Source organism: Lithobates pipiens, unplaced genomic scaffold (genome assembly GCF_037356315.1).
Source record: "Lithobates pipiens isolate NorthernLeopardFrog02 unplaced genomic scaffold, aLitPip1_a1.2 Scaffold_7, whole genome shotgun sequence".
Taxonomy (NCBI): Eukaryota; Metazoa; Chordata; class Amphibia; order Anura; family Ranidae; genus Lithobates; species Lithobates pipiens.
The window spans coordinates 639,301-664,076 of record NW_027507892.1 but is presented as its reverse complement, the minus strand read 5'-3'; the positions used below and the strand labels follow the sequence as shown (position 1 = coordinate 664,076).

Here is a 24,776-nt window from a genome sequence, read left to right as displayed (position 1 = left end):
AATCGTAGACCAACCTAAGTTTATTGGAGAACTTGCCCTTGACAAGCCCAATAGGGCTGACTCGCCAGGTGTTAAATGGGGGCTTCGTGAAAGGGCCTATGATGAAATCCCGGTCTAGCTCTGCCCGTAATAGCTGGTCGATGGCTTGTACGTCGGTGGCTGCTGACCGCAGGTTCTGGCACTCGTGTGTAAGGTGAGGGAGGGAAATAAGTCCTGTATGAAAGCCCTGAGTAAAGCCCTGAACTAGGTAGGTGGCAAGTGAGGGGGTGGGATGATTGGCGAGGTAGACGCTGAGCCACGACACGTTGACCCGGCTTAGTCAAGATTTTCTAGCCTGCTTGACCTCGCACATGAGCCTGGGATGAGCTCTATTACATCGTGAGCATACATGGAGCAGCCTGCACTGGCTGAAATTGCACGACCCGCTGTTGTAGTTGTTACAGATGGCTGCGCCTCCCAAGGTCTTGACCGGGCGCCCCAGTTTATCCGTCTGCGGCAGGCGTACCGGCGCCGGTAGGGCCTGGGCAGTGCCTGAGGTCGATGGACCGTCTACGGGCGGGGTTGCCACTGAGCTGGCACACCAAGTCGCGGTGTGAGTAGCCGACTGGCAAATGGCACAAAGAGGAGACCGCAGCCCTGCGAAGTGTCGACAGAACAACTCGGTGTCCAAGACACTCCAATCCGTAGGTATCTGAAATTGGGAGAGCCTGGCGGCCGCCTTAGCGGAGAAGGAGCGGTGATAGTCATAAAATGCAAAACCGCCGTATTTGTACCCCAGGTCAACTACTACGTGGAGGTAACGATCCAGTTCCTCCCTCCTGCCGGGGGAGGCCGAGCAGATGACATCCCTCAGCATGCCGAAGGCCAAGGTGAACTCGGTGACTGAAAGCTTCCTGTCCAGCCTGGGGTCTTTGGCTTTGAGGACCACCGACACGTCCCCCCAAGTGTAAGCTTTATTTTCTGCCAGCTCATGAATGGATATCAGGAGTGAAGCCAGATTGACGTCCTTTCCCTCTAGGATGTCCTTCCTGATGTTGGCTGATATTAAATGAGAAGGGTACACTACTGGTGTACACCCGGGGGTACCTGCGCTGGTGTTCTCCACTGCTTGTAAAGCTGGTGTAGGAGGAGAAACAACTGGGCGGGTCTCGAGGAGGGCCACCCGACTCTGAACCTCTGACATTGAGGTCGTCAGGGATGACACCAGCGTGTGAAGCTGCGTGATGGAAGCAGCGATAGAGCCCAGGGAGGCCTGCTGGACACTATCCTCAACCGTGGCTGGGGGAGGAAAAAGGAGCCCGAAAAGCTCGGCCTTTCTGGCTGTAGCTGGGAAGGGTACACCCCTACGCCTCAACTCGGCTGTCAGCCTGGAAATGGTCCATGATCTGAAGGACCTTTGGCTGCCGCTCTCTGAGACGAGAGACGGGGACAACGGAGCCGTGTAGTCCTCGCTGCCAGCCTGGGACATGGTGGCAAAATCCAGGCTTGGTGAGCCTATTAATCCTTGGGTCCGGGTTTTTCTCCTATACGGAACCTAAGAGGGTGACATGGATTACAAGACTCGTAGGAGACTCCTGAGCAAACATTTTTTTTTTTTTTTTTTTTTTTTTTTTTTTTTTTTTTTTTTTAGAGAAGGATACTACCGCTTGTGAGCGTTCCCTTCCCAGAAGATTCTCTTACCTAAGGAGGCACCGTCCGACCCGGTGCAGGTTGGACCTACTGAAAACTCGACTGATCTGAGGAGATGAAGGTGAGTTTGTATGAGACTCCTATACCTGCAGAGAGATGTCTAGCTAAATAGTGGAGGTAAGACTTGAAATGTGATGAAAGACATAACTGAAACGAGCTACATAAATAAAACGAGCAGACAACTGAATTTAGAATAACGTGCATATGGCGACAGAGCCGTGACTTGGTTGCGCCGCAGATGCAAAATTTCCTTTTCCTTCCCTTTCCCCATTTTTTTTTTTTTTTTTCCTTTTTTTTCTTTTTGTTTCTAACGCAAATTGCACATAGAACGTGGGGCTCAAGCGAAGGTGGACCCTGCCACGTGGAGCTCAGGCAGGGGGGTGAACCCCGCCACGTGGAGCTCAGGCAGGGGGGGGGGGGGTCTGCCACGTGGAGCTCAGGCGGAGGTGGAGCCCGCCACGTGGAGCTCAGGCAGAGGGGGGGGGGGGGGGGGCCTGCCGCGTGGAGCTCAGGCGGAGGTGGAGCCCGCCACGTGGAGCTCAGGCAGAGGGGGGGGGGGGGCCTGCCGCGTGGAGCTCAGGCGGAGGTGGAGCCCGCCACGTGGAGCTCAGGCAGGGGGGGGGGGTCTGCCACGTGGAGCTCAGGCGGGAGGTGACCCCGTCACGTGGAGCTCAGGCAGGGGGGGGGGGGGAACCCCGCCACGTGGAGCTCAGACGGGGGGTGAACCCCGCCGCGTGGAGCTCAGGCAGGGGGGGGGGGGGGAGGGGACCCCGCCGCGTGGAGCTCAGGCAGGGGGGGGGGACCCTGCCACGTGGAGCTCAGGCAAAAAGGGGGGTGGGTACTGAAATGAGGTGTAGCAGCTGGGCGCCCAGAACGAATCGATGCATAAGGAATGCGATGGGATTCGAATTGGAGCGTAATAAGTGACAGAAATGATATGCCATGACAAAGACTAGAATCAAGGACCACGCTTGAACCTGCGAGTGACTCAGTCTCTGGAGCATGTACAGAAATGAGGCCGAACCTTGGGGCACTTCGAAGCGAATCGGTGCGTTAGAGATGCGACGGGATTCGAATCGGAGTGTGGTAAGTGACAGAAATGATAACATGGTTAGAAGTGGCAGAAATGAAATGATTCGACATAACCGACTGGCATGATTGAAATGACTGCAATGATTGACATGGAAAGAAATGACCTGACGGACATAGTACAACGGTATGAAATGATTTTTTTTTTTTTGAACAACCTGAGATTGACATTGCCCGGACTGCTCAATTTAGCGTGACAAGCAGACAGCTGTGCTTTCGAAACGGTTCGATCGATTCGAACACGACGAAATGAGTCGTTCGGTTTAGCAATGACGTGCTACGAAACGAAGTGCCTGTCGGCACGAACGACAAGTACCGAAAAGGTGACAACGACTTCTTCGAAGAAGGGGTAGTGACATGAGGTATCGAATATAAGTTAAGACGTTCGTGTAATCTAGAGTGAGTGGTTCGTGAGTTCCGGAATCTAGTTTACGTGACTTAATAACACATGAACGAAAAGGGTGCCGAAGCCCTACCTGCGACAGCCGGCCCAGACGTGTTGTACGACAACGGAAAACTCGATTTAGAGTATAGCGACTCAGACGGCAACCAGACGGACGCTGACGAACGACAAGGCTTTGTCGACGCGAGGCGGACGAAAACGTGGAACTCACGAACCCGGCTCACTGTAAAGTCTTGTGGATAGTCGGCCCTTGATTTCTGACGTATCAGATATCGCGCACCGGAACCGACGAGGGAGCCAGGCGAACGGGCTGGTTATATACTCCACCGGGCTCCACCCATAATTCCAGGCCACCATACTGGCCTTTCCATATATATATATATATATATATATATATATATATATATATATATATATATATATATATATATATATATATATATATGTGTGTGTGTGTGTTCTATTATTTATATATATATATATATATATATATATAATAGAACACACACACACCTGTGTATGTATGTATATATATATATATATATGTATGTATGTTTTATTATTATATGGATGTGTGTGTGTGTGTGTGTGTATATATATATATATATAATATATAATTAGAACACACACACACAATTATAATTATTATATTATACAATTATTATATGGGTGTATATATATATAGATATATAATATTTATATATGTTCTATTATTATATGTGTGTGTGTGTATATGTATATATATATATATATATATATATATATATATATATATACATACATATATGAATATAAAAAAATATATACATATAATAGAACATATATATTATTATTATAATACAGGATTTATATAGCGCCAACAGTCTGCGCAGCGCTTTACAACATTACGGCAGACACTGCAATTACAATACAATTCAATACAGGAGGATTCAGAGGATCCTACTTGTTATGCCGCGTACACACGATCGGAAATTCCGCCAGCAAAACTCAGATGAGAGCTTGTTGTCGGAAAATGGGACCGTGTGTACGCTCCGTCGGTCTTTTGCTGGCGGAATTCCAGCCAGCAAAAGATTGAGAGCAGGTTCTCTATTTTTCGATCGGGAAAAGTTCCTATACGAAAATGCGTTCGTCTGTATGCAATTCGGACACGCAAAAAATCACGCATGCTCGGAAACAATTCGATGCATGCTCAGAAGCATTGTACTTCGTTTTTTCTCAGCGCGTCGTGGTGTTGTACATCACCGCGGTTCTTGACGGTCGAAAGTTCAGAGAACCTTTGTGTGACCCGTGTGTATGCAAGGCAAGCTTGAGTGGAATTTCGTCGGAAAAACCATCCAAGATTTTTCCAACGGAAATTCCGCTTGTATGTACGGGGCATTAGAGTTTACAATCTAGGAAAAGAACACAAGCACACACGTTGGTAGGATTACTTATTTTATTCAGGGAGATCCCAATGTTGGAGTATCCCAAGACATATAAAAAAGGAAAAAAAATAAAAGGCAAGTGACTGTTTCGGCCCACCGGTCTTAAAGTGGATGTAAACCTTCACATATCCCCAGTGAAGTGGACAGCCTCAGATGACACACGGAAATAAAACAAATCTCCCTACATAAGTTTTACATGTATATCTGCTGTCTTCAGCTTTCTATATTCTTTAGAAAGTTCTGATCGTGTTAAAGATTTCTCTTCCGGGTCACCACTGGGAGTGGATTATTGGCATACAGCCAAGACAGCTGATTGGAGGAAAGGCGCACACACCCCCCTCTCCACATTGGCAAAGGAAGAAAGGAATGTGCACAGCTCTGCTCTGAGACAGGAAGCTGACTGCTAATCTATTTATAGCAACCTCCCCGACACACTTCAGGCTGCCGTCACGGAGAACATGTCAAAAGTTCTCAGAAGTTCTCAGGTTGATAACAGAAGAACGGAGCAGGAGAAAGCCACAGGACTTAGTGCTTTGAAGAGAGATAAGAAAACACTGCAGATATATGTTCCCAGCTCAAATTTCATGAATCGGGTTTACATCCACTTTAATGTATAACTAAAATATGTTTTTTGACTGGCTTGAGCCTTTTAAAAATACCTTTTGTTAACCACTTGCCTACGTGGAACTTACACCCCCTTCCTGCCCAGGCCATTTTTCAGCTTTCAGCGCTGTTGTACTTTGAATGACAATTGCGTAGTCATGCTACACTGTAACCAGATTACATTTTTATCATTTTCTTCACACAAATAGAACTTTCTTTTGGTGGTATTTAATCACTGCTGGGTTTTTTCTTTTTTACAAAAAAGAAACAGACCAAACATTTTTAAAAAATATTTTTTTTACTTAGTTTCTGTCAGTAGATTTTATAACTAAGTCATTTTACTCCTTCACTGATGTGCGCTGATGAGGCGGAACTGATGGGCACTGATAGGCTGAACTGGTGGGCATTGATGAGGTGACACTTATGGGCACTGATTAGGTGACACTGATGAGGAGGCACTAATATGCCACACTTATGGGCACCGATTGGTGGCACTGATATGTGGCACTGATGAGCACTGTTAGGCATCACTGGTGGGTACTGATAGGCGTCACTGGTGGGCACGGATAGGCAGCATGGATAGGTGGTACTGATGGGCATTGATGGACAGCAGTGATGTGCAGCACTAATAGCCAGCACTGACTGGCATCCCTAATGGGCACAGATTGGTGGCACTGGTGGGCACTGATTGCATCACTGGTGGGCAATGGTGGGCACTGATTGCATCACTGGTGGGCAATGGTGGGCACTGATTGGTGACACTGTTGATTCTATATTGTAATCAGGGCACTGATGATCAGTGCCCTGATTACATGTGTAGATTTCCACCTGCGAGGAAATGCCTCTGATCGGCTCTCCTTGCCACACACTCTGTCAGTGTGAGGCAAGGAGAGCTGATTACCGGCATCTCCGTGTTTACATGTGACTGGCTGTGATTGGACACAGCCGATCACATGGTTAAAGAGCCACGGACGTGGCTCCTTACAGAGATCGGGGTTGCGCCGTGCCCTAGCAACACGGTGCGGCCGTTCTGTAACGCCTTCATATGACGTTGTCCCAGAACGAGAGCCACACCACCCTGCCATCATAAAGTTTGTAAAAGTGTATGGCCAGCATTAGATTGCAGTAGAATCCAGCAGAAGTTCTAATCCTTACCCAGTCTATCCAAAACCTTAAACAGAGTTTTGGGTGTAGATGTGTTTTAACACGACTGTTTCTTTTATATTGTTTGTTGCAGTTACCTCCTACCTCACCTCTTGCCTGCCAAGCCCGGCCTGGACATCCACTGCTTACGGCAGTCCACTGGCAACACCGTCCAGAGGGTGTTCAACATGAGTTTTGTCCCTGTAGGATTTTGGCAGAGGTTCATCGCACGCATGTTAATCAGCCTGTCGGAGATGGATCTGCAGGTGAGAACAAAGGATGGGACCATATGGAACGCTGCAAACCAGGAACTTTAGTCTTTATTATACAGATTGCTGGATCACCAATGGATTGCACTGATCATCACTTCTTCTTTTCATAGCTGTTTGAGAACAAGAAGAATACCAAACCACGGAACAGGAAGTCCGCCATTTACAACTTCACAGGCAGTCAGCGAAACCGCTGCAGCACTTTCCGGGTTAAGAGAAACCAGACTATCTACTGGCAAGAGGGACTGCTGGTTACCTTTGAAGGTGGCTACCTCAGGTGTGAAACAAATGGCTGCATAATGAAAGCTTGGCTCACCCATCATTCTTTTAAATAAAATATTTATATTACAAGAAACCTGAAGAGGGCATACCAATGACCATAGGCGTGGGCGCGGAGTGTGCCCCTCCCCCTGTGTTCTCTTCCCCGCAGCACTGCTGGTGTACTATCATATAATGTCCCCCATCGGCTAGTGTCCGCTGTGTACTGCGCATGCGCAGTACACAGGACACCCACATTCCGAAAATAGCTGAAGATGAACAGCGCCTGCGCCGTGAGTCCAGGTTCTAGCCCACCATCCAAGTGGACATAGAGTTAGAATAAAAAGAGCCGAGCACAGCGAGGCCGTGCCCGAAGTGTGGCGAGCCCGCGAGGGGCCCTCTAAAATGTGCAGCCTTATGTCCACTTGGATGGTGGACCTTGCACCTCGACTCACGTCGCAGGCGCCGTTCATCTTCGGAGATTTTCCGAATCTCCTTCTGCTCTGTACTGCGCAAGCGCTGCGCCTGCGCAGTACAGGGCGGACACATCTAGATGGCCGGACGATATATATCAAAACACCAGCTTCCCTCCTCTCCTCTCCCGCCAGCTGCGGAGGAGGATTGTTTAAGGATAGAGAGCAGGGGAAGGGGGGCTGTAAATAAATCAGTTACCCCCTTACTTTTCTGAATGAACACAGCGAGTGATTGATACTGATTGCCCCTGTGTCCTTTCATAACTGAAGCATAGTAAACTGTATTTACTATGCATCAGTTTGTGAATGAGCCAGTGTTCTATGGATAAATGCCCTCCGCTGGGTCTGCGCATGCACTGTAACGTCTCTCCAGCTGACATGTTGATTGGCATGCACACATTCGAGCTGCACGATTCTGGCCTAAATGAGAATCAAAATTTTTTTTTTGCTTAGAATAAAGATCACGATTCTCGCGGTGTTAAAGCTTTCACATTATACAAAAATATTGGGCTAACTTTACTGGTTAGTTTATTTTTTTTTTGTTTTTTTTTTTATTCATTAAAGTAAGTTTTTCCCCCAAAAAATTGCATTTGAAAGACCGCTGCGTAAATACAGTGTGACATAAAATATTGCAACAACCACCATTTTATTCTCTAGGGTCTCTACTAATATATATATATTGTTACAATGTTGACTTTGTTCCACTGCTAAAGAATGTTGTGATTCTTGGCAGACTGCCCAGTTTTTTTCTTCTTCTTTTGACTGCTGACGACTTCAGCAGAGCAGAGAGAATTCTCTGCATAGAAAGAATCGGCAAATACTTTTTTCAAGATCACAACGGTAAAAAAAATCGCAATAACGATTCTTGGCGATTAATTGTGCAGCTCTAGCACACATTGTCGGAGGCATTATCCGACACGATGCAAACAGCGGAGGGAGAACGTACTTGGTAGATTCTGACTCACTGTTGCGGGGTGGGTTATGCCTGTATTGAACGCTGTGTTTTCTGTCTGTTGCACGGCGGGTTCCGTGTGTTAATCGACAGGTTTTGGCTGAGTCTAAGGGCGGGTTAAAATACACAAAACCCGCCCTTCAAGTCAACCCCGCAATAACAAGGCAGAATCTGACAATTACATTCTCCCTCGGTGCTAAGCAGATCGTCGAATACTGCCTCCGATGATCTGCGCATGCGCCGTGTTGACGTCACTTCAGCTGATCAACATATCAGCTGGAGTGACATTGGTTACCGCACATGCGCATACCCATCGGAGGCATTTTTAGATGGGGAATTTCTCGGTAGAACACCGGAAGGTGCTCAGCACAGAACACTTTTTATTCATTCATTGTCCAGTGCAGTTGGGGCTGCAGAGAAGGTAACTGGGGAATCTCTGTCCTTGGTACCTTTCTCTGTCTCAAAAGTAAGACATCAGGGGGTCTGTTCAGACCCCTGATATTTCAGCAGAGCACCCCAACTCCTTAAAAATGTAAACAAACAGTGTGGTTGTAAAAATAAGTGTGAAATGCAAGATTCCGATGGGTGGAAAAAGATGTCCACTTGGCGACTTCAGACTGTAGGCTTACTGCGGCTGAGTGCGGGGTGTACCAAGATGGCCGTGACAGAACGTCACTTTCAGTTACGAAATCTGACGGGCTGCCTAATCTGACGGAACACCATCACATCCCCTGACAGGACAGAGCTCTGTATTGTTTACATTCACAGAGCCCTGTCCTGTAATACTCTTTGCCAGGCAGCGGGTGCCGGCGGTCAATCATTGGCCAAGGACCCACTGACCGGCTTGTGCTGTGAGGAAGCCGGGGTGGAATCGTCCAACAGGGCCACCCGCTCATCAAATTTTGGCCGGTTCATTGGGAACCAGACAAAATGCGCTCAGTGTATGGCCAACTTAAAAAAAACACTTGGCTGATTTCTGCAAAATACACTTGATGGGAACCCTAAAGGGCACATAAGGGATAAATGATGTCTGTTACCTTCACAGTGTTGAATCCTCAGATGTGAACTGGAAGAAGAAGAGCGGTGGCATAAAGATTATTTGTCAGTCGGAAATAAGAGATTTCTCTGCAATGGCTTTCATCACTGATCATGTCAACTCCCTGATTGATCAATGGTTTCCAGGTAATTTAGTATAGTTTAGTATTCACTGAATGTTACAGATCTCTCTTTTCAGTGAAAGAATTTTCCATAATTGCCATACTTTACCAAAACAGATCTAAAAATATCTAAACAATTTATATTAAATATATATTATATATTGTTATATTATAAAATATTTTTAAAAGATTTACATTTCTATATGAATCATTTACTTTTTAAAAACTGAAATCCCGCTGGTTTGCTCCCTCCCCCTAGTAACTGAGTTGCAGGTTTTTTCGGGGGGGGGGAGAGAGGAACGCAAGTTCCCGATATTTATTGTTACCTGTTGCCACTTTGGCAATCCTTGCCTAGGCAAGGATGGCGTCCCTTGCCCCACCCCCTCTCCTCCCATACCCGGGATGCGTAAAATGTCCCAGCAAACTGCAGGACAAGTCACAAAGTGCTGCACTAAGTTGTGGGGGAACTTGTGTGCCGGAGACCTGCAGCAGTTAGAAGAACCGGCTGCGGGAAGACGGTGCTGGACCCCATCCACTGGTAAGTACTGAGCTTTTAAATATCAGCAGCTACAGTACTTGTAGCTGCTAACTTGTAAGAAAACAGAACTGAAGTTCCCCTTTAAGGCCTCATGCACATTGAACATTATAAAACCGGCAGTAGTTTTGCAGTGAGTTTTTCAACATTTTTACAATAATGTTTATTAGCGTTTTTTAGCATTTTCCACGTTACCGTTTAACCACTTGCTTACTGGGCACTTAAACCCCCCTCCTGCCCAGACCAATTTTCAGCTTTCAGCGCTGATGCACTTTGAATGACAATTGCGCAGGCATACAACACTGTACCCAAATGACATTTTTATCATTTTTTTCCCACAAATAGAGCTTTCTTTTGGTGGTATTTAGTTACAGCTGGGAGTTTTATTTTTTGCTAAACAAACAAAAAAAGATGCAAAATAAAAAATAAAAAAAAATCATGTTTAATAGTTTGTTATAAAATTTTGCAAACAGGTAATTTTTCTCCTTCATTGAAATGCGCTGATGAGGCGGCACTGGTGGGCACTGATAGGCGGCACTGGTGGGCACTGATAGGCGGCACTGGTGGGCACTGATAGGCTGCACTGGTGGGCACTGATAAGGCACAGTTAAGGCGACACTAATAGGCACAGACAAGGTGGCACCGATAGGCACAGATAAAGCAGTACTGATGGGCACAGATAAGGCGGCACTGATGGGCACTGATAGGTGGCACGGATGGGTGGCATTAAGGGGCACTGATAGGTACCACTGATAGATGGGACTGATGGGAACTGATAGGTGGCACTGATAGGTGGCACTGATGGGCGGCACTGATGGGCACTGGTAGATGACACTGATGGGCACGGATATGTGGCACTGAGGTGCAGCAATGTTGTTGAGGCAGATTGTGGGCACTGATAGGTGGCACTGTGGGCACTGATAGGTGACACTGTGGGTACTGATGTATGACACTGTGGGCACTGATGTATGGCACTGTGGGCACTGATGTATGGCACTGTGGGCACTGATGTATGGCACTGCTGGGTGGCATTATGGGCACTGCTGGGTGGCACTTTTTTAATTCTCTGGGGGTTACTGGCAGGGGGCAGGTGGGCACTGATACGCTGGCCGTGATCGGGACTGATGTCCCGATCACGGCCGCCGGTGATCGGCTTTTTTTTGACAGCGCGAGGAGGAAAAGTAGCCGATTACCGGCTCTGTTTTGTCACATGATCAGCTGTCATTGGCTGACAGCTGATCACGTGGTAAGGGGTCGGGATCGACCCCTTGCTCGGATCCGTGATCAGGCGAGTCTCATTGACTCGCCGATCACAGAGAGCGCCGCGCGCGCCCCTCAGGGGGCGCGCAGGCCGCTCGTGCACGGGACGACGTCAATAGACGTAGTCCCGGCAAAGGAGGTCCGCGCTGTAGCCGTCGTTCGGCTATAGCGCGGATCTCAAGAGGTTAAGCTGTTTTTTTATTTATTTTTTTTGAAGAAAAATGTTTTAATTTAATTTTTTTCAATGGATCAAAAACATTAAAAACCGCTGGTGAGTGAGGTTTTTAAGCGTTTATCAACGTTTATCAGCGTTCAAGCGTTTTTATAGCTGGAAAATGTCTCTCAGAACCCACTAGTTTTGTTTTGTTTTTTTTGTTTTTTTTACTGCTCAAAAACGGCACTGCCCAAAACTTCTGATAACAGCCTATGTGCGCATGGACACATAGGATAACATGATGGAAAGTTTAATGACTGTCCGGGGGAAAAAAACGTGTACAGCCAAAAACAGCTACTGTAAAAACGTCAAAAGTCATCCAGTGTGCATGAGGCCTAAGGCCCCATTCACACCTGAGCATAGCATTTTTATGCAGAAAATCGTGCGATTTTTACCGTGATTTTGCTGCGTTTTTGCCGCGATTTTGTGCAGGGCAAAAGGTCACCAATGTAAAAAGAAGAAAAACACCCAAATCTGACCGATTCGAGCGACAAAAAAGGGTCCGGAACTTGTTTTGAGCTTCAGGCGTTCGGCTTCAGGCGACTTGGAGTGGAGATGTGAACCGTCTCCATTGAGAATAATAGATTTTTTTCCCCTCCAGCGTTTTGTAGCTTCAGGCTTCAGGCTACAAAACGCTCAGGTGTGAATGGGGCCTTAGAGCAGATAAACGCTCAGGTGTGAATGGGGCCTTAGAGCAGATAAACGCCTAGGTGTGAATGGGGCCTTAGGATTGAAAACGGCTTCAAGAATGCAGTTAGTGCAGGAGTCATGATAACCTTCTGCCTTTAAGATAGACTTGCAAGTCATTTGCCATATTTTTAATTAATGAAGGAATAAAAATATTCTTTAATTGTAAATTAGGCCCAGAAAATGACTGGAATAAATAGAAGCCTAGCCTCTAAGGCCGCGTACACACGGGCGGATTGTCTGCCCAACTTAGTCCGCTGAACCGTGTTTCAGCGGACAATCCGCTTGTGTGTGGGCTTCAGCGGACTTTTTCAGCGGACAGTCTGACGGACTTTGTCTTTCGGAATTTCCGTAATTTTGTCCGTCCAAACTTGGTTTTGTCCGTCCAAACTTGGTTTCAGCGGACAGTCCGCTCGTGTGTAGGCAAGTTGGACGGACTAAGTATGGCGCATGCTCAGAAAGGATTTACACGGACGAAGGTTGCATTGCAGTGTATTGGACGTCGTTTTTCTAGTCCCGTCGTACGTGCTGTACACGTCATCGCGCAAGTTTTCAGCGGACTGTCTGTTCATCGTGTGTGGTCAAGTCCGTTCATTCAAAAGTTGAACGGACTGTCTGTCGGATTGTCTGACGAACTTAGTTGGGCAGACAATCCGCCCGTGTGTACGCGGCCTAACCCTTTCTGGAAATGATAGGCTAGTTGCCAGGGGCCTTGCTGTCTAATGACTAACCAAGATGGCCTGCCATCCTTGACATTCCAGATCAATGAAATACAACATGAGCATTTTTCCAAGTTCTATTACCTGACGTATGGTACACCACTATATTCCAGGTAATATTAAAGGAAATAATGGTGAACATGTTCAATACATTGATATGCAATCATTGGTAACACCAAGTGAATATAGAAAACACAAATGAATAAAATTTGAATAGAGATTGAATAAAGTGAAAAAAAAAAAGACAATGAACGAATAAAGAAAGTCCAAGTGCAAAAATAAAAATAAAAAAACGAGTGCAAAACTATATAATAAGGATGACTGATCAGTCCATATCTTGATAGAGGAGAAATATAAAACACTCCAATAACAGAAGGGATCGGACAGAGAAAGCTACCACCAATAAATGTATAGATTGGCCGCTTAATTCCAAGTATGACCAGAAGGTCAGATAACGCTCCATGGATAGCTGATGGAAAACCAGCTAGTATGTCAGTAACGACACCCTCCAGTACTATACCTCCATAGACCAACGCTACTCCAGAAATGATCTTAGGGTCAGAGAAACATCAAATGCCCACTGTAGATTCCAACAGGTCTGTAAATATTCGCTCCCTCAGAGAGAACAAAGATATCCATAGCGCAATATTAACAATTATAAGTAACACATTTATTCAATAACTGATTACATGAGAAGTAAGGTAACATCCTCAGTAGAAATAGGAGTAGTGACACACTCGCCTCCTCACCACACTTCCGTTCTCGATGGACGTCACAAGGCTCTATCCGACGCATTGCGTCACTGGTCACGTGGCTTCCTCAGGGATGAAGTGAGTGGCCAATCTATAAATTTATTGGTGGTGGCTTTCTCTGTCCAATCCCATCAGTTATTGGAGTGTTTTATATTTCTCCTCTATCAAGATATGGACTGCTATGGAGTCATCCTTATTATATATTTTTGCACTTGGTTTTTTATTTTCATTTTTGAACTTTATTTGTGTTTACTATATTCACTTGGTGTTACCAATGATTGCATATTAATGTATTGATCAAGCGCACCATTATTTCTGTTAATATTATATGTATGTTAGTGTTTTGAGTGCACTGCCTAGTGGTTCCAGCTCTTCACAATATCACTTATCTGGGGTGTTCACATAGCAGTGTGCAAGTTTTTTCCATTTACACTATATTCCATGGTGCCAGCTCTCAGAGCTGCCATATTGTTGGTTGCAAACCAATTGAATTGTGCAGCAGGCACACATACAGCTCAATCGGGGTGATCGCCTGTCTTGGCTGTAATTTAGCCAAGAATTTCCCATGATAAGGAACTGGACTTCAATAAATGTGGAACCGAGTTACCCTCCAAGAGTAAGAAAAGGGCCAAAATATATTCTGGGTGTGTGATTTACTTTTAAATGTGGAAAGAAGGTGGCACGCAACTTTAATTCCATATTTAATGTCACTTCAAATAGTTTGTTTAGGCCAAGCTGGCCCAAATGCTCTATTTTAATTTCAGAATAATGTGGCCATTGTGTGTGCTGTAATATACTATAGACAGGCATTATTGTCAATTATAAGTAACACATTTATTCAATAACTGCTTACATGAGAAGTAAGGTAACATATGCAGTAGAAATAGGAGTAGTGACACACTCGCCTCCTCACCACACTTCCGTTCTCGATGGACACCGGAAGACAGGTTCTGTAGGTTTGTTCTTAAGTTGAATTTGTATGCAAGTCAGAACAGGTATATATTTTAAGTGTAACTCCAGCCCAAATTTTTTTTTAATGTTTTTTTGGATAGCATAAGGAAGGTTTAACACCCCTATAATGTTTATTTTGCTGCCTGTGCCCCTGTTCAGAAGATGCCACCTCACTTTCTGTCCCTGTGACAATTGGATTTTTAAAACTTTGTGTTGTTACGGAAGCAAGTATTGGTGATTAAGCTTCAATGGAGACACCTTTTTCCCATGATAACACATAGGCCCCTTTCACGCGATTAGCCCGCTTGGATCTACCTGTCCGTTTCTCGGGTGGATCTGAGCGGGCTACCCATTGACTTGTATGGGCAGGTGGATGTCAGCAAAGATGTGTCCGCTGACACCTGCCTGCCATCCGATCCTACAAAATCTGCTGAAGACAGAGGGATGGCGATACGTTCGCCATCCATGCAGCGGATGGGACATGCTGTCCATTTTCATCTGATCTGCCCATAGAGAACAGTGGGCTCTGACAGGTCTGTCCCTGCACAGTGAGCAGAGATGGACCTGTCATCCACCAGCTCATCGAAGATCAACAGAGCAATCTCCCGCTGAGCTAGCGAAGCCCGTCCAGCGGATCCGCCCCATGTGAAAGGGCCTTACAGGAGTAAATTTCCCTTCCTAGGGGTAAATTTCCTCTCTCTTCCGGTTGTCTCCCACCATTGGTAAGTATGAGTCGGATGTTTGTAACTCGAGGACTGCCTGTAGTAGCATTAGCTATATACAGTAAGTGGACTGTGTTGCAGCACCAATACGAGTGATATCACATCTTATGAATGTAATGACAGTTGGGCTTAATGCTTCTCTGCCATTCGGGAGAAGCCTTGTATTTTTATCAATGAATTCAAGGCTTCCTCTGATTGGCCAAGGTGAAGAAAGTGACGTCGCCCACCTCCCTCACGTCGGCCAATTAGAAGAGCCTTTTATTCATAGAATTCTACTTTAAACGAGAAGTGTCCGTTTAAAAAAAATAAACGTACATACTCTAGGTGGATGCAGAATTGGTCCAAAGCTGCATCTTTCCCCTGCTGCCTCTAAGACCGAGAACTGAGCAATCAAAGACTGCTGATTGGTCAGTTCTAGGAATTCACTGTCAGTCACCGGCTCTCTGCTCTGCCCCTTCAGTGCTCACCATGGAGGGGAGGGTGGGCAGCTGGCTTAGGCTCTTAGCGGCACACTGAGAGGCTGAGCCAGCTGCCCCTCAGGTATCTGGGTGGATCCTGACATTAAAGCCGGGATCCCTTCAGAGCCTGGATTGGCTAATAGCGAACTTTAGCCCACTCTCAGCTGAATACAGGTCACAGCAGTGCAGAACAAAATGCATTCCTGTCACCTATTCCATACTATAAATAGTGGTTGTGGGAAAAACATCACTTCCCAAGAAATTTCTACTACAGTAAACCTTGGATTGTGAGCATAATGCGTTCCAGAAACATGCATTTATTCATAAGTCCTTCCGTTTATAGTCCATATAAAAAGATTATAGCAATGTGACCAGGTTGTGTAACCATAAAATGTCCATCCACAAATGGAAGCCTCCACAAGGGGATTAGCAGCAAAATCCAGCCGGAGTTACAGCAGGGGTAGGCGACCCCGTCCACCATCTGGAGGAAGATGACTGGCTTAGTTGCCACTACCAATCTCAGATAGAAGGGATTTCACTGTGATTGAGAAAACCCCAATCAGGTGACAGTTTGTGGAATTACTGTTGAGCTTCTGGGAACTTTGTTGAAATTATTCCTGAACCTTTGCATCACTTACTACTGAACCCCGGCACTCTGTGTCCCTTTAAAGCCACAGCTAGTATTCAGCGCAATAAATATCACACCCAACCTTTGCTGCGACGTAGAAACTTTTTCTCAGCAGTGGGGGCCCAACTTATGATCCTGCACACAGGCCCACTGCTTTCAGAAAATGCCCCTGACCTAAGCTCATCATTGCGCATCCATTCCAGATGCTTGTATGTGACATCATATACATCAACAGTGGTGGGACAGATGAGAAGGTGGTCACAGTGGTGTGAAGGATGGGCAGGAAGGCTTCAGTGTTGGGGCAGATGTACAGGGGAGTACAGTGGCGGGGCAGAGGAGAAAGGGGGTACATTGGTGGGACAGATGAGCAGGGGTTTACAGCAGTGGAGCAGAGGAGCAGGGGGGTACAGCGGTGGAGCAGAGGAGCAGGGGGGTACAGCGGTGGGGCAGAGGAGCAGGGGGGTACAGCGGTGGGGCAGAGGAGCAGGGGGGTACAGCGGTGGGGCAGAGGAGAAAGGAGGTGCATTGGTGGGACAGATGAGCAGGGGGTTACAGTTGTGGGGCAGAAGAGCAGGGGGCACAGAGGTGGGGCAGATGTGCAGGAGGTTACAGTGGTAGGGCAGATGAGCAGATAAGTTCAGTGTTAGGATAGATGAGAAGATGGTTCAGCAATGAGAGAGAAAACCATGGCGGTTCAGTGGTGGAGCAGATATGCAGGGAGGTACAGTGGTGGAGCAGATGTGCAGGAAGGTACAGCAGTGGGGCAGATAAGCAGGGTGGTACAGTGGTGGGGCAGATGTACAGGGGGGTTACAGTGGTCTGACAGATGAGCAGGGGGTACAGAGGTGGGGCAGATGTGCAAAGGGTTACAGTAGGGTTGCCACCTCATCCCTTTAAACCCAAAACGCATGAATTATACAGGTTCTGAGGCTAATTTAAGATAAGGCACCACATGAGTTTAATTACCACCTTAATCAGCCACAGAACCTGTGTAATTCATATGTGTTCAGGTTTAAAGGCATGAAGTTGCAACCCTAGGTTAAAGTGGTGTGACAGATGTGCAGGGGGTTACAGTGGTGGGGCAGATGTGCAGGGGAGAAGAGCATGGGGGTACGGCGGTGGAGCAAATGTGCAGGGAGGTTCAGTGGTGGGACAGAAGAGAAAGGGGGTACAGTGGTTGGGCAGATGTGCAGAGGGGACATTGATCTGAGGTGTGAGAGTGCAGTATTAATTTCTCACTACTCAAGGAGTTTACAGCATTTACTCAATATAAAAAATGATTTTCATGATTGAGAGTGTGAAGTTGCCATTTTTTTGTTATAAAATCGGCACGCTCAATTTCTTTGAAAACATTTTTCGGCACACTGTGCTCAAAAGGTTGCCTACCCCTGAGCTACAGAGTATAAAAAAGAAGAGAGGCGCCTCTAAGCTGTAGCAATATGTTGCTAAATGTTGTACCTTCATTAAATGTAACCATACTGCTACACTTAGAGGCGCCTCTCTTCTCTTTTATACTCAGTTGTGACATGGCGCTACTTGTATATCAAGTCAAAATGTATTAAAAATGTTTACTTGTTTTGGAAATTGCTCTCAAACCAAGGCTTTACTGTATTCCTCTTATGTCTTGTCCAGCTTTGACAGCCACGGAGAGTGACGGCACGCTCTTGATGGAGCAGTATGTTCCTTGCAACTCCTGTGCAGCTCTGCCACATGACCAGGAGGGGGTGCTGGATGAGAAGGAGCCTCACTATTTTAACATGGAAGATTGTGTCCTGGCTGCTGTGGATAAGGACTGCTTGGAGTGTCCGAATCATCCTGAAGATCCTGTGTCCCTGCAGGAGCTGGTCCCTGAAATTTTCATGACCGATTTCCCTTCCAGGTACAGTCCATGTGAAGCAGCAACAACTGATATCATGCAACATTTGTCAGGGTTTTGCTGTGCTGACGCTGTGTGTAGTGGAAAGAAGATTTTAATACTCTTTACTCTCTCTCCTTAGTTTCCAAAGGAAAGAAAAATACAATGCAAAGCAACACACAAACATAGCATTGTTTTGAAGGGTCTGTGTAAGCCATAGTATCCACTTGAAGACCAGGCCTATTCTGACACTTTTTGTTTACAAGTAAAAATCAGCAAACATTATAGATATATATTTTTTTAGCAGAGGCCCTAGAGAATAAAATTTTGGTTGTTGCAATTTTTCATTTCACGCGGTATTTGCGCATCGTTTTTTCAAATGCAATTTTTTGGGAAAAAATACACTGAATTTTAATGCAGAAAACACAATATTATAACCTAATTTTTGGTAAACATTAAAAGATGATGTTATGCCGAATAAAAAATAAAAACCTTACATGTCACACTTTAAAATTGTGCACACTCGTGGAATGGTGACATACTACAGTACTTAAAAATCTACATTATTATTATTCAGGATTTATATAGCGCCAGCAGTTTACGCAGCGCTTTACAATATAAAAAGGAGACAATACAGTTACAATAAAATACAAGAGGATTAAGAGGGCCCTGCTCAGAAGAGCTTACAATCTAATAGATAGGCGATGCTTTAAAAAATGTAAACAAGTTAGCAGTTTAGAGTTGGAGAAGGTCCAGCACTAGAATTATTGCTCTCGCTATAACATTTGCGGCAATAACTCACATGTGTGGTGCAAACACAGTTTACATATGTGAACCTGACCTACATATGCGTTCACTTCTGCTCACGAGCACAGAGGGGGCACTTAGACCCATTTCACACTGGGGAGCTTTTCAGGTGTTTTAGCGCTAAAAAATAGCGCCTGAAAAGCACCTCAAGCCACCCAGTGTGAAAGCCAGAGTGCTTTCACACTGGGGCGGTGCACTTGCAAAACGGGGAAAAAAATCCTGCAAGCAGCATCTTTGAGGTGGTGTGGTAGCGCCCATAAGGCCCTGCCCTTTGAAATGAATGGGCAGCGCTGCCGAAGCGCCTGCAAAGCAATTCCGCAGTGCCGCAACTCGGGCGCTATTAACCCTTTCTTCGGCCGCTAGAGGGGGTTAAAAGTGCCCCACTAGGAGCCTGAAAAGCACCGCTATAACTGCTAAAACTAGCGGTGCTTTACCACTAATGCCTGCACCGCTCCAGTCTTAAGAATTTTTTTTTTTTCGTTTATATTTTTCACTGTCCCTTTTAATTTTTTTTTTTCTATTATCACTTTTATTCCAATAAAAGAAATGTAAACATCCCTTGTGATAGAAATAAGGGATGACAGGTCCTCTTTATAGAGACATCTGGGGTCGGAAAGCATGAGATAAAAAAAAAAAGTAACAAAAAAAAAAAACTTTGATCTCATGCTTTACCCCCCCAAAAAATGTCACTGTTTACATCTGCCTAACTGGAAGTGATGTAATGATGTCACTTTCTGCCTTCTAGACCACCTTTTTTTTCAACCAGGGTGCCTTCAGGTGTCTTTAGGTTTTTCTTGGCAAAATACCTAGAAGTTACCCAAAAACTGTATACAAGTCAGTGGGTGGATCAAGCCTGCCTATTAGTTTACACAAAGCCAAATGTTAGGTGTCCTAACAACCAAACATGTCATCGGATGATAAGGAGGATGTCGGGCCCCTCTCCATCAGCAGCAGGGTCACATTAGCAAAGTGGGGGAGAGAAACCGAGGTACAAGAGAAGCATTGGAATACTAGGCAGTACCTGTGTTCAAAGGTGTATTTGCTTTGGAAGAATAAATCGCCACTAATGTTGGGTGTCCTACAAATGTGGATGTTGCTACATTATGCAAACCTATTAGCTTCATTTTTTTAAATTTGGAAAGGGGTGTCTCGTGATTGCGTGGAATTTTTAAAGGGTGCCTTGACTTTAAAAAGGTTGAGAAACACTGTCCTAGACCATAGAGACCAGTTCTATGATAACCCAGCATGGTGGAGCCTGGAGAAGAGCCGGTGGGAGGGAAGAGGTGTCAGAAACCATGAAATCAGGCTGACACAGAAGTACAGTTAAATCACACTTGTTTAATAATAAAAGTAAAAAGAACAAACGTAGTCAAAACATAGTCAAAGTTCAGTGAAAAGAATAGATAGTCAGCCAAGCCAGAAGTCAGGGTTCAAAGTAGTGGAACAGCAAGCAGGATCAGGAGCCAGAAGGGATGTCGGCAAAGCCAGTCTTTAAACAGGAGATAGTTTCTTGTGAAGTGACCAAGGCGAAGGCAGCACTCCTCTGGACTGGGCGGCTTAAGTAGGCAGGAATGACGAGCAGGATCATCAACAGCTGAGTTACTGTGGAGAGAGAGGCGGGAGCTGGCAATTAGGCGAGAGCTGACCGGCTAGCTCAGAGAAGGAAGGGCTGAGACCAGGGACTGCCCTGACAGGGGGGCGGGATTCACCCCCCCCCCCCCCCCCCCACCGTCCACAAACCCACTCTTACCACCTCTAAAAGCAGACCAGCAGCTAATCGGCCACTAGGATTGCTTTTAGATGAAAGCATCACCAGCTGAAAAAAAATAAATACCAGGGTTTATGGCAACTACAGCTATAACTCCGGTATAACCACAAGTCAGTTTACGTTGGGTGCTCCATAGGAGAGAATGAAGGGCCTGATCAGGTCTGGCTGAAAAACAGACAGCCGGACCGGATCTGACCTCTCGTGTGAAAGGGGCCTAAAAGATATAATGTGTAGAACTGAGACATCACCGAAACAAAGCCTGTGAGACTCGAGTGGGGTTAGGGAGGAAAAGGCCTGGTAACTCAAGTTAAAATTCTTCCTAAGTAACTTATGAATATATTGTTCATGAATAGTTTCATCTTGTTTATTGTAATCTTGTTTTTTAGGTTATTTCTTGATGTCCAAAACTTAGAATATTCTGAAGAAAACACTAACGTTTTAGGTCAAGGAGGCAGTGGAACGATCATTTATCGGGCTGCCTACAAGCAAAAGCCAGTAGCCTTGAAGATGTTTCAGATTAAGAAGTATCATACCTCTGCAGAGATCACCAAAGGTATTTTGTGTAATTATTGGTCTTTTTGGAAACGTCAGCTGGTTGCACTGCATGTTAATATTCAACAAGGGATGTTTATAAGGCATTTTCTTTGGCTTTGTGCAATTTCTAGTATTGATTTCGTTAGCAATGCCTATGAGATACAGCCATTTTTGTAATGCTTAAAGTAATACTAAAGTCTTCTTTTATTTTATTTTTTTATTATTTTTTTTAAATAACAAACATGTTATACTTACCTACTCTGTGCAGTGGTTTTGCAAAGAGCACCCCGGATCCTCCTCTTCTAGGATCCCCCGATAGCGCTCCTGGCCCCTCCCTCCTGTGGAGTTCCCACACAGCAAGCAGCTTGCTATGGGGGCAATCGAACTACTGCTCTGTGTGTCCATTCAGACACGGAGCCACCCCCCCTCTCTCTCCTCATTGGCTCACTGACTTTGATTGACAGCAGCTGGAGCCAATGACATTCACTGTGTGTCTCAGCCAATGAAGAGGGAGAGACCCAGGTAAGTATTAGGCCGCTTTCACACATACTGACCTTTCGTCCGCTTTTCATCCATCCGTTGACGGATGAAAAACAGACATCCCATTGAAAAGGATGACAAAGGATGATCATTCGTTTGCATCCATTTTCATCCACTTCTCTCAATGGATGAAAGCCCTATTTTTCATCCGTCAAAAAATTGGAACGGAAGAAAAACGGATGTTAGCGGAGGACATCCGCTTACATCCAATCCGCTGACAACCGTTTTTTAAACCCTTTTTTTCCCCCTTCATTAAACACACTGTATATTAGCTGATTGCTAAGGAGGAGGCCGGGAAGCCGGCCGGCGCCTCTTTAACAACTGATGAGTCATCAACTGTCAGCGGGGTTCCCTGCTGACAGTTCAATGTTAAAAAAAAAAAAAAAACGGCATGGGGCCCCTGATCCATACCAGGCCCTTCAGGTCTGGTATGGATTCGGAGGAGACCTCCCTATGCCAAAATTTGATGAAGACGGGGACACAAATAACAAAAAAAAGCCTTTGTCGTACAAAAATTTTCATACGTTATTTTTATCCTCAGTGCCGAGGCTGATTGTTCACCTGATTTTCTTAGTGTGTACTGGGCATTGAGGGCAAGGTTAGGTTCAAAGGTCAGGGTCAGTGTATTTTAGGTAGGTTTAAAAAAAAAAAAAAAAGCATTTGTTAAATTTGGTGTCTGTGTGTTTAGTAAAGATAAAAAAGCAAAATGCGCACTATTGTTTCTGGGCCTTACCACCGGTACTAACAACAATTACCATACGCATATGTGGTATCAATGAGATTGCCGTGAGGAAATGGAAATTTATTTTGGGTTGTTCCTGTTCTTGGTGGTATATCATCGAAATAGCAAGAAATCTACAGATACATTTTAAAAAATGATATTATTTTCAATATTTTGGCCCAGTTTTCCTTTGAAATTAGGAGCTATCCATTACCACTTATCCACCAAACAAATCCCAATTTGTCCTGAAAGAAACGCCGTATACTTCACCTGGATACACGGAGTAGTTGTGATGATATGTACAGTTTTACTAACACGTGTCAAAGTTACAAACCCTTGGCTGTCGGGTTTGTTTTAGGTAGGGTTGCAACCTCATATCTTTAAAACCGAACACATATTAATTACACAGGTTCTATGGCTGATTAAGGTGGTAATTAAACTCACTTGGTGCCTTATCTGCATTCAACTAGCCTCAGAACTTGTGTAATTCATATGTGTTCAGGTTTAAAGGGATGAGGTGGTAATGGTAACCAGGGCCGTTTTAAAGGCAGGGCAAAAGAGGCAGCTGCCCTGGGCCCTGTCATTGTTGTGGGGCCCAAAGCAGCTGCCTCATACTTGCCAACTATCCCAATTTAAGTTCCCTCGCCCCTTGAGGCTTTAGTCCTGTGCTGTGTCCCAATATCTCAGTGTGAAGTGCTGCTACTAATGCTGCTCAGCTCTGCCCTATTGTTGTGTACAGATGACTCACCTGCAGACCCTGTGTTTACATGTAAATTACCTGCATTCATATATAAATAGTGGCGGCCGGCGGCATTGATATGTATATCATGCCCCCCTGAGGTCATATCCACAGTAATCTCTAGCAACCAAGCAACAAGCAGAAATCATGTGCTATGACCTCTAGAAACTAACCAAAGTGTAACGTAATGCGTAATGTGTTCTGTAACCTCTAGCAACCAGTCAGTGAGCGGTAATGATACCTCTGGGAACCAATCGCAATAGCTGCCTGATCTGATTCAGTAAACTGATTTTGAGTCTAGCTGCTATTTATTGTACGTGTCAGAGTAGGTGGAGAGCAAAACTGCATGGGGGGGCCCCAAGATAAGTTTTGCCCAGGGTCCAATCAATATTAAAGATGGCCCTGATGGTAACCCTATTGTTGCCCGATACACCAAGATGTGAACGGAGCCTTAGGGGTGGAGAGCTGCGATTTGAGCGCTTTATGAGCATTTTTCTGCTCAAGTCAGGCTTTTCCATTGAAGTCCATGGGGCCAAAAACGCTTGTAATCTGCCCAAAAAGAAGCTCATGTACTTTTTTAAGCTTCAGGCAACAAAATGCTCAGATGTGAACAGGGGCTATTGAAATAAATGGGATTTTGCTTGTTGGGCAGTTTGGAGCTTCAGAGCTGATCGTTTTACAAGCTGAAAAATGCCCAGGTGTGAACGGAAGCCTTATCTTCATTGTGAAGGGGTTAATGAAGCAGACTTAAGCTGGCTGTACAGAATTCAATCGCTATATCAACGTGTGTACAACCAGCTAGCCCATACATGCAATGAAACTTGGTCAGTCTCAGCTGACCTGGCCGAATTTCGATCCATGTATGGCCGGCTTTAAGAATGTTAAGGCACCTTGCATCGAGATTATAGATGTGCCATGATTAGAGAGACTGAGATGAATTTCAGCTATCGGTTCCCTATTGTCTCTCATGCTGCTCACCTGTCTGCATACAGATACCATGTTCAAGCACATACAGGCAATAGACGCCATGAGAAACTTCTCAGATTTCCGGCAAGAAGCCAGCATGCTCCACTCTCTACAGCACCCCTGCATCGTCTCCCTGATCGGGATCAGCATCCATCCGCTCTGCTTTGCCCTGGAGCTGGCTCCTCTGGGCAGCCTCAACACTGTGCTAGCCGAGAGACACCAAGGTGACATTGTCTTTTAATCTCTGTTTAATCCTTAAAAGCAATGCAGCAGAAAAATGCTAATTGAGCAAAGCCTAACCATTGTTACTATTACTTTACTACCATGTGCACTGTTGGCTGTAATTACTTTTGCTTACTTGTAACTTCTGATTGTCTATTAATCAGCAATATTGTTATGCTGTAGGAAACCCCCCTCCCCCCCAGGGACACATTGGAGTTGATTTAGTAAAGGCAAATTG

The 24,776-nt window shown here is 45.4% G+C and overlaps 1 protein-coding gene across 1 annotated transcript in view; it reads left to right on the top strand.

The window, feature by feature from the left end:
- The window catches only part of LOC143959292 (leucine-rich repeat serine/threonine-protein kinase 1-like), a gene marked incomplete in the record, with an annotated part of 364,255 nt that overhangs the window by 259,979 nt on the left and 79,500 nt on the right, over positions 1 to 24,776 (top strand). The window contains 6 exon segments of the mRNA XM_077467970.1: positions 6,446 to 6,617; positions 6,734 to 6,897; positions 9,349 to 9,485; positions 18,019 to 18,265; positions 21,203 to 21,369; positions 24,343 to 24,540. Of these exon segments, the coding sequence (XP_077324096.1) occupies positions 6,446 to 6,617; positions 6,734 to 6,897; positions 9,349 to 9,485; positions 18,019 to 18,265; positions 21,203 to 21,369; positions 24,343 to 24,540 (1,085 nt within the window).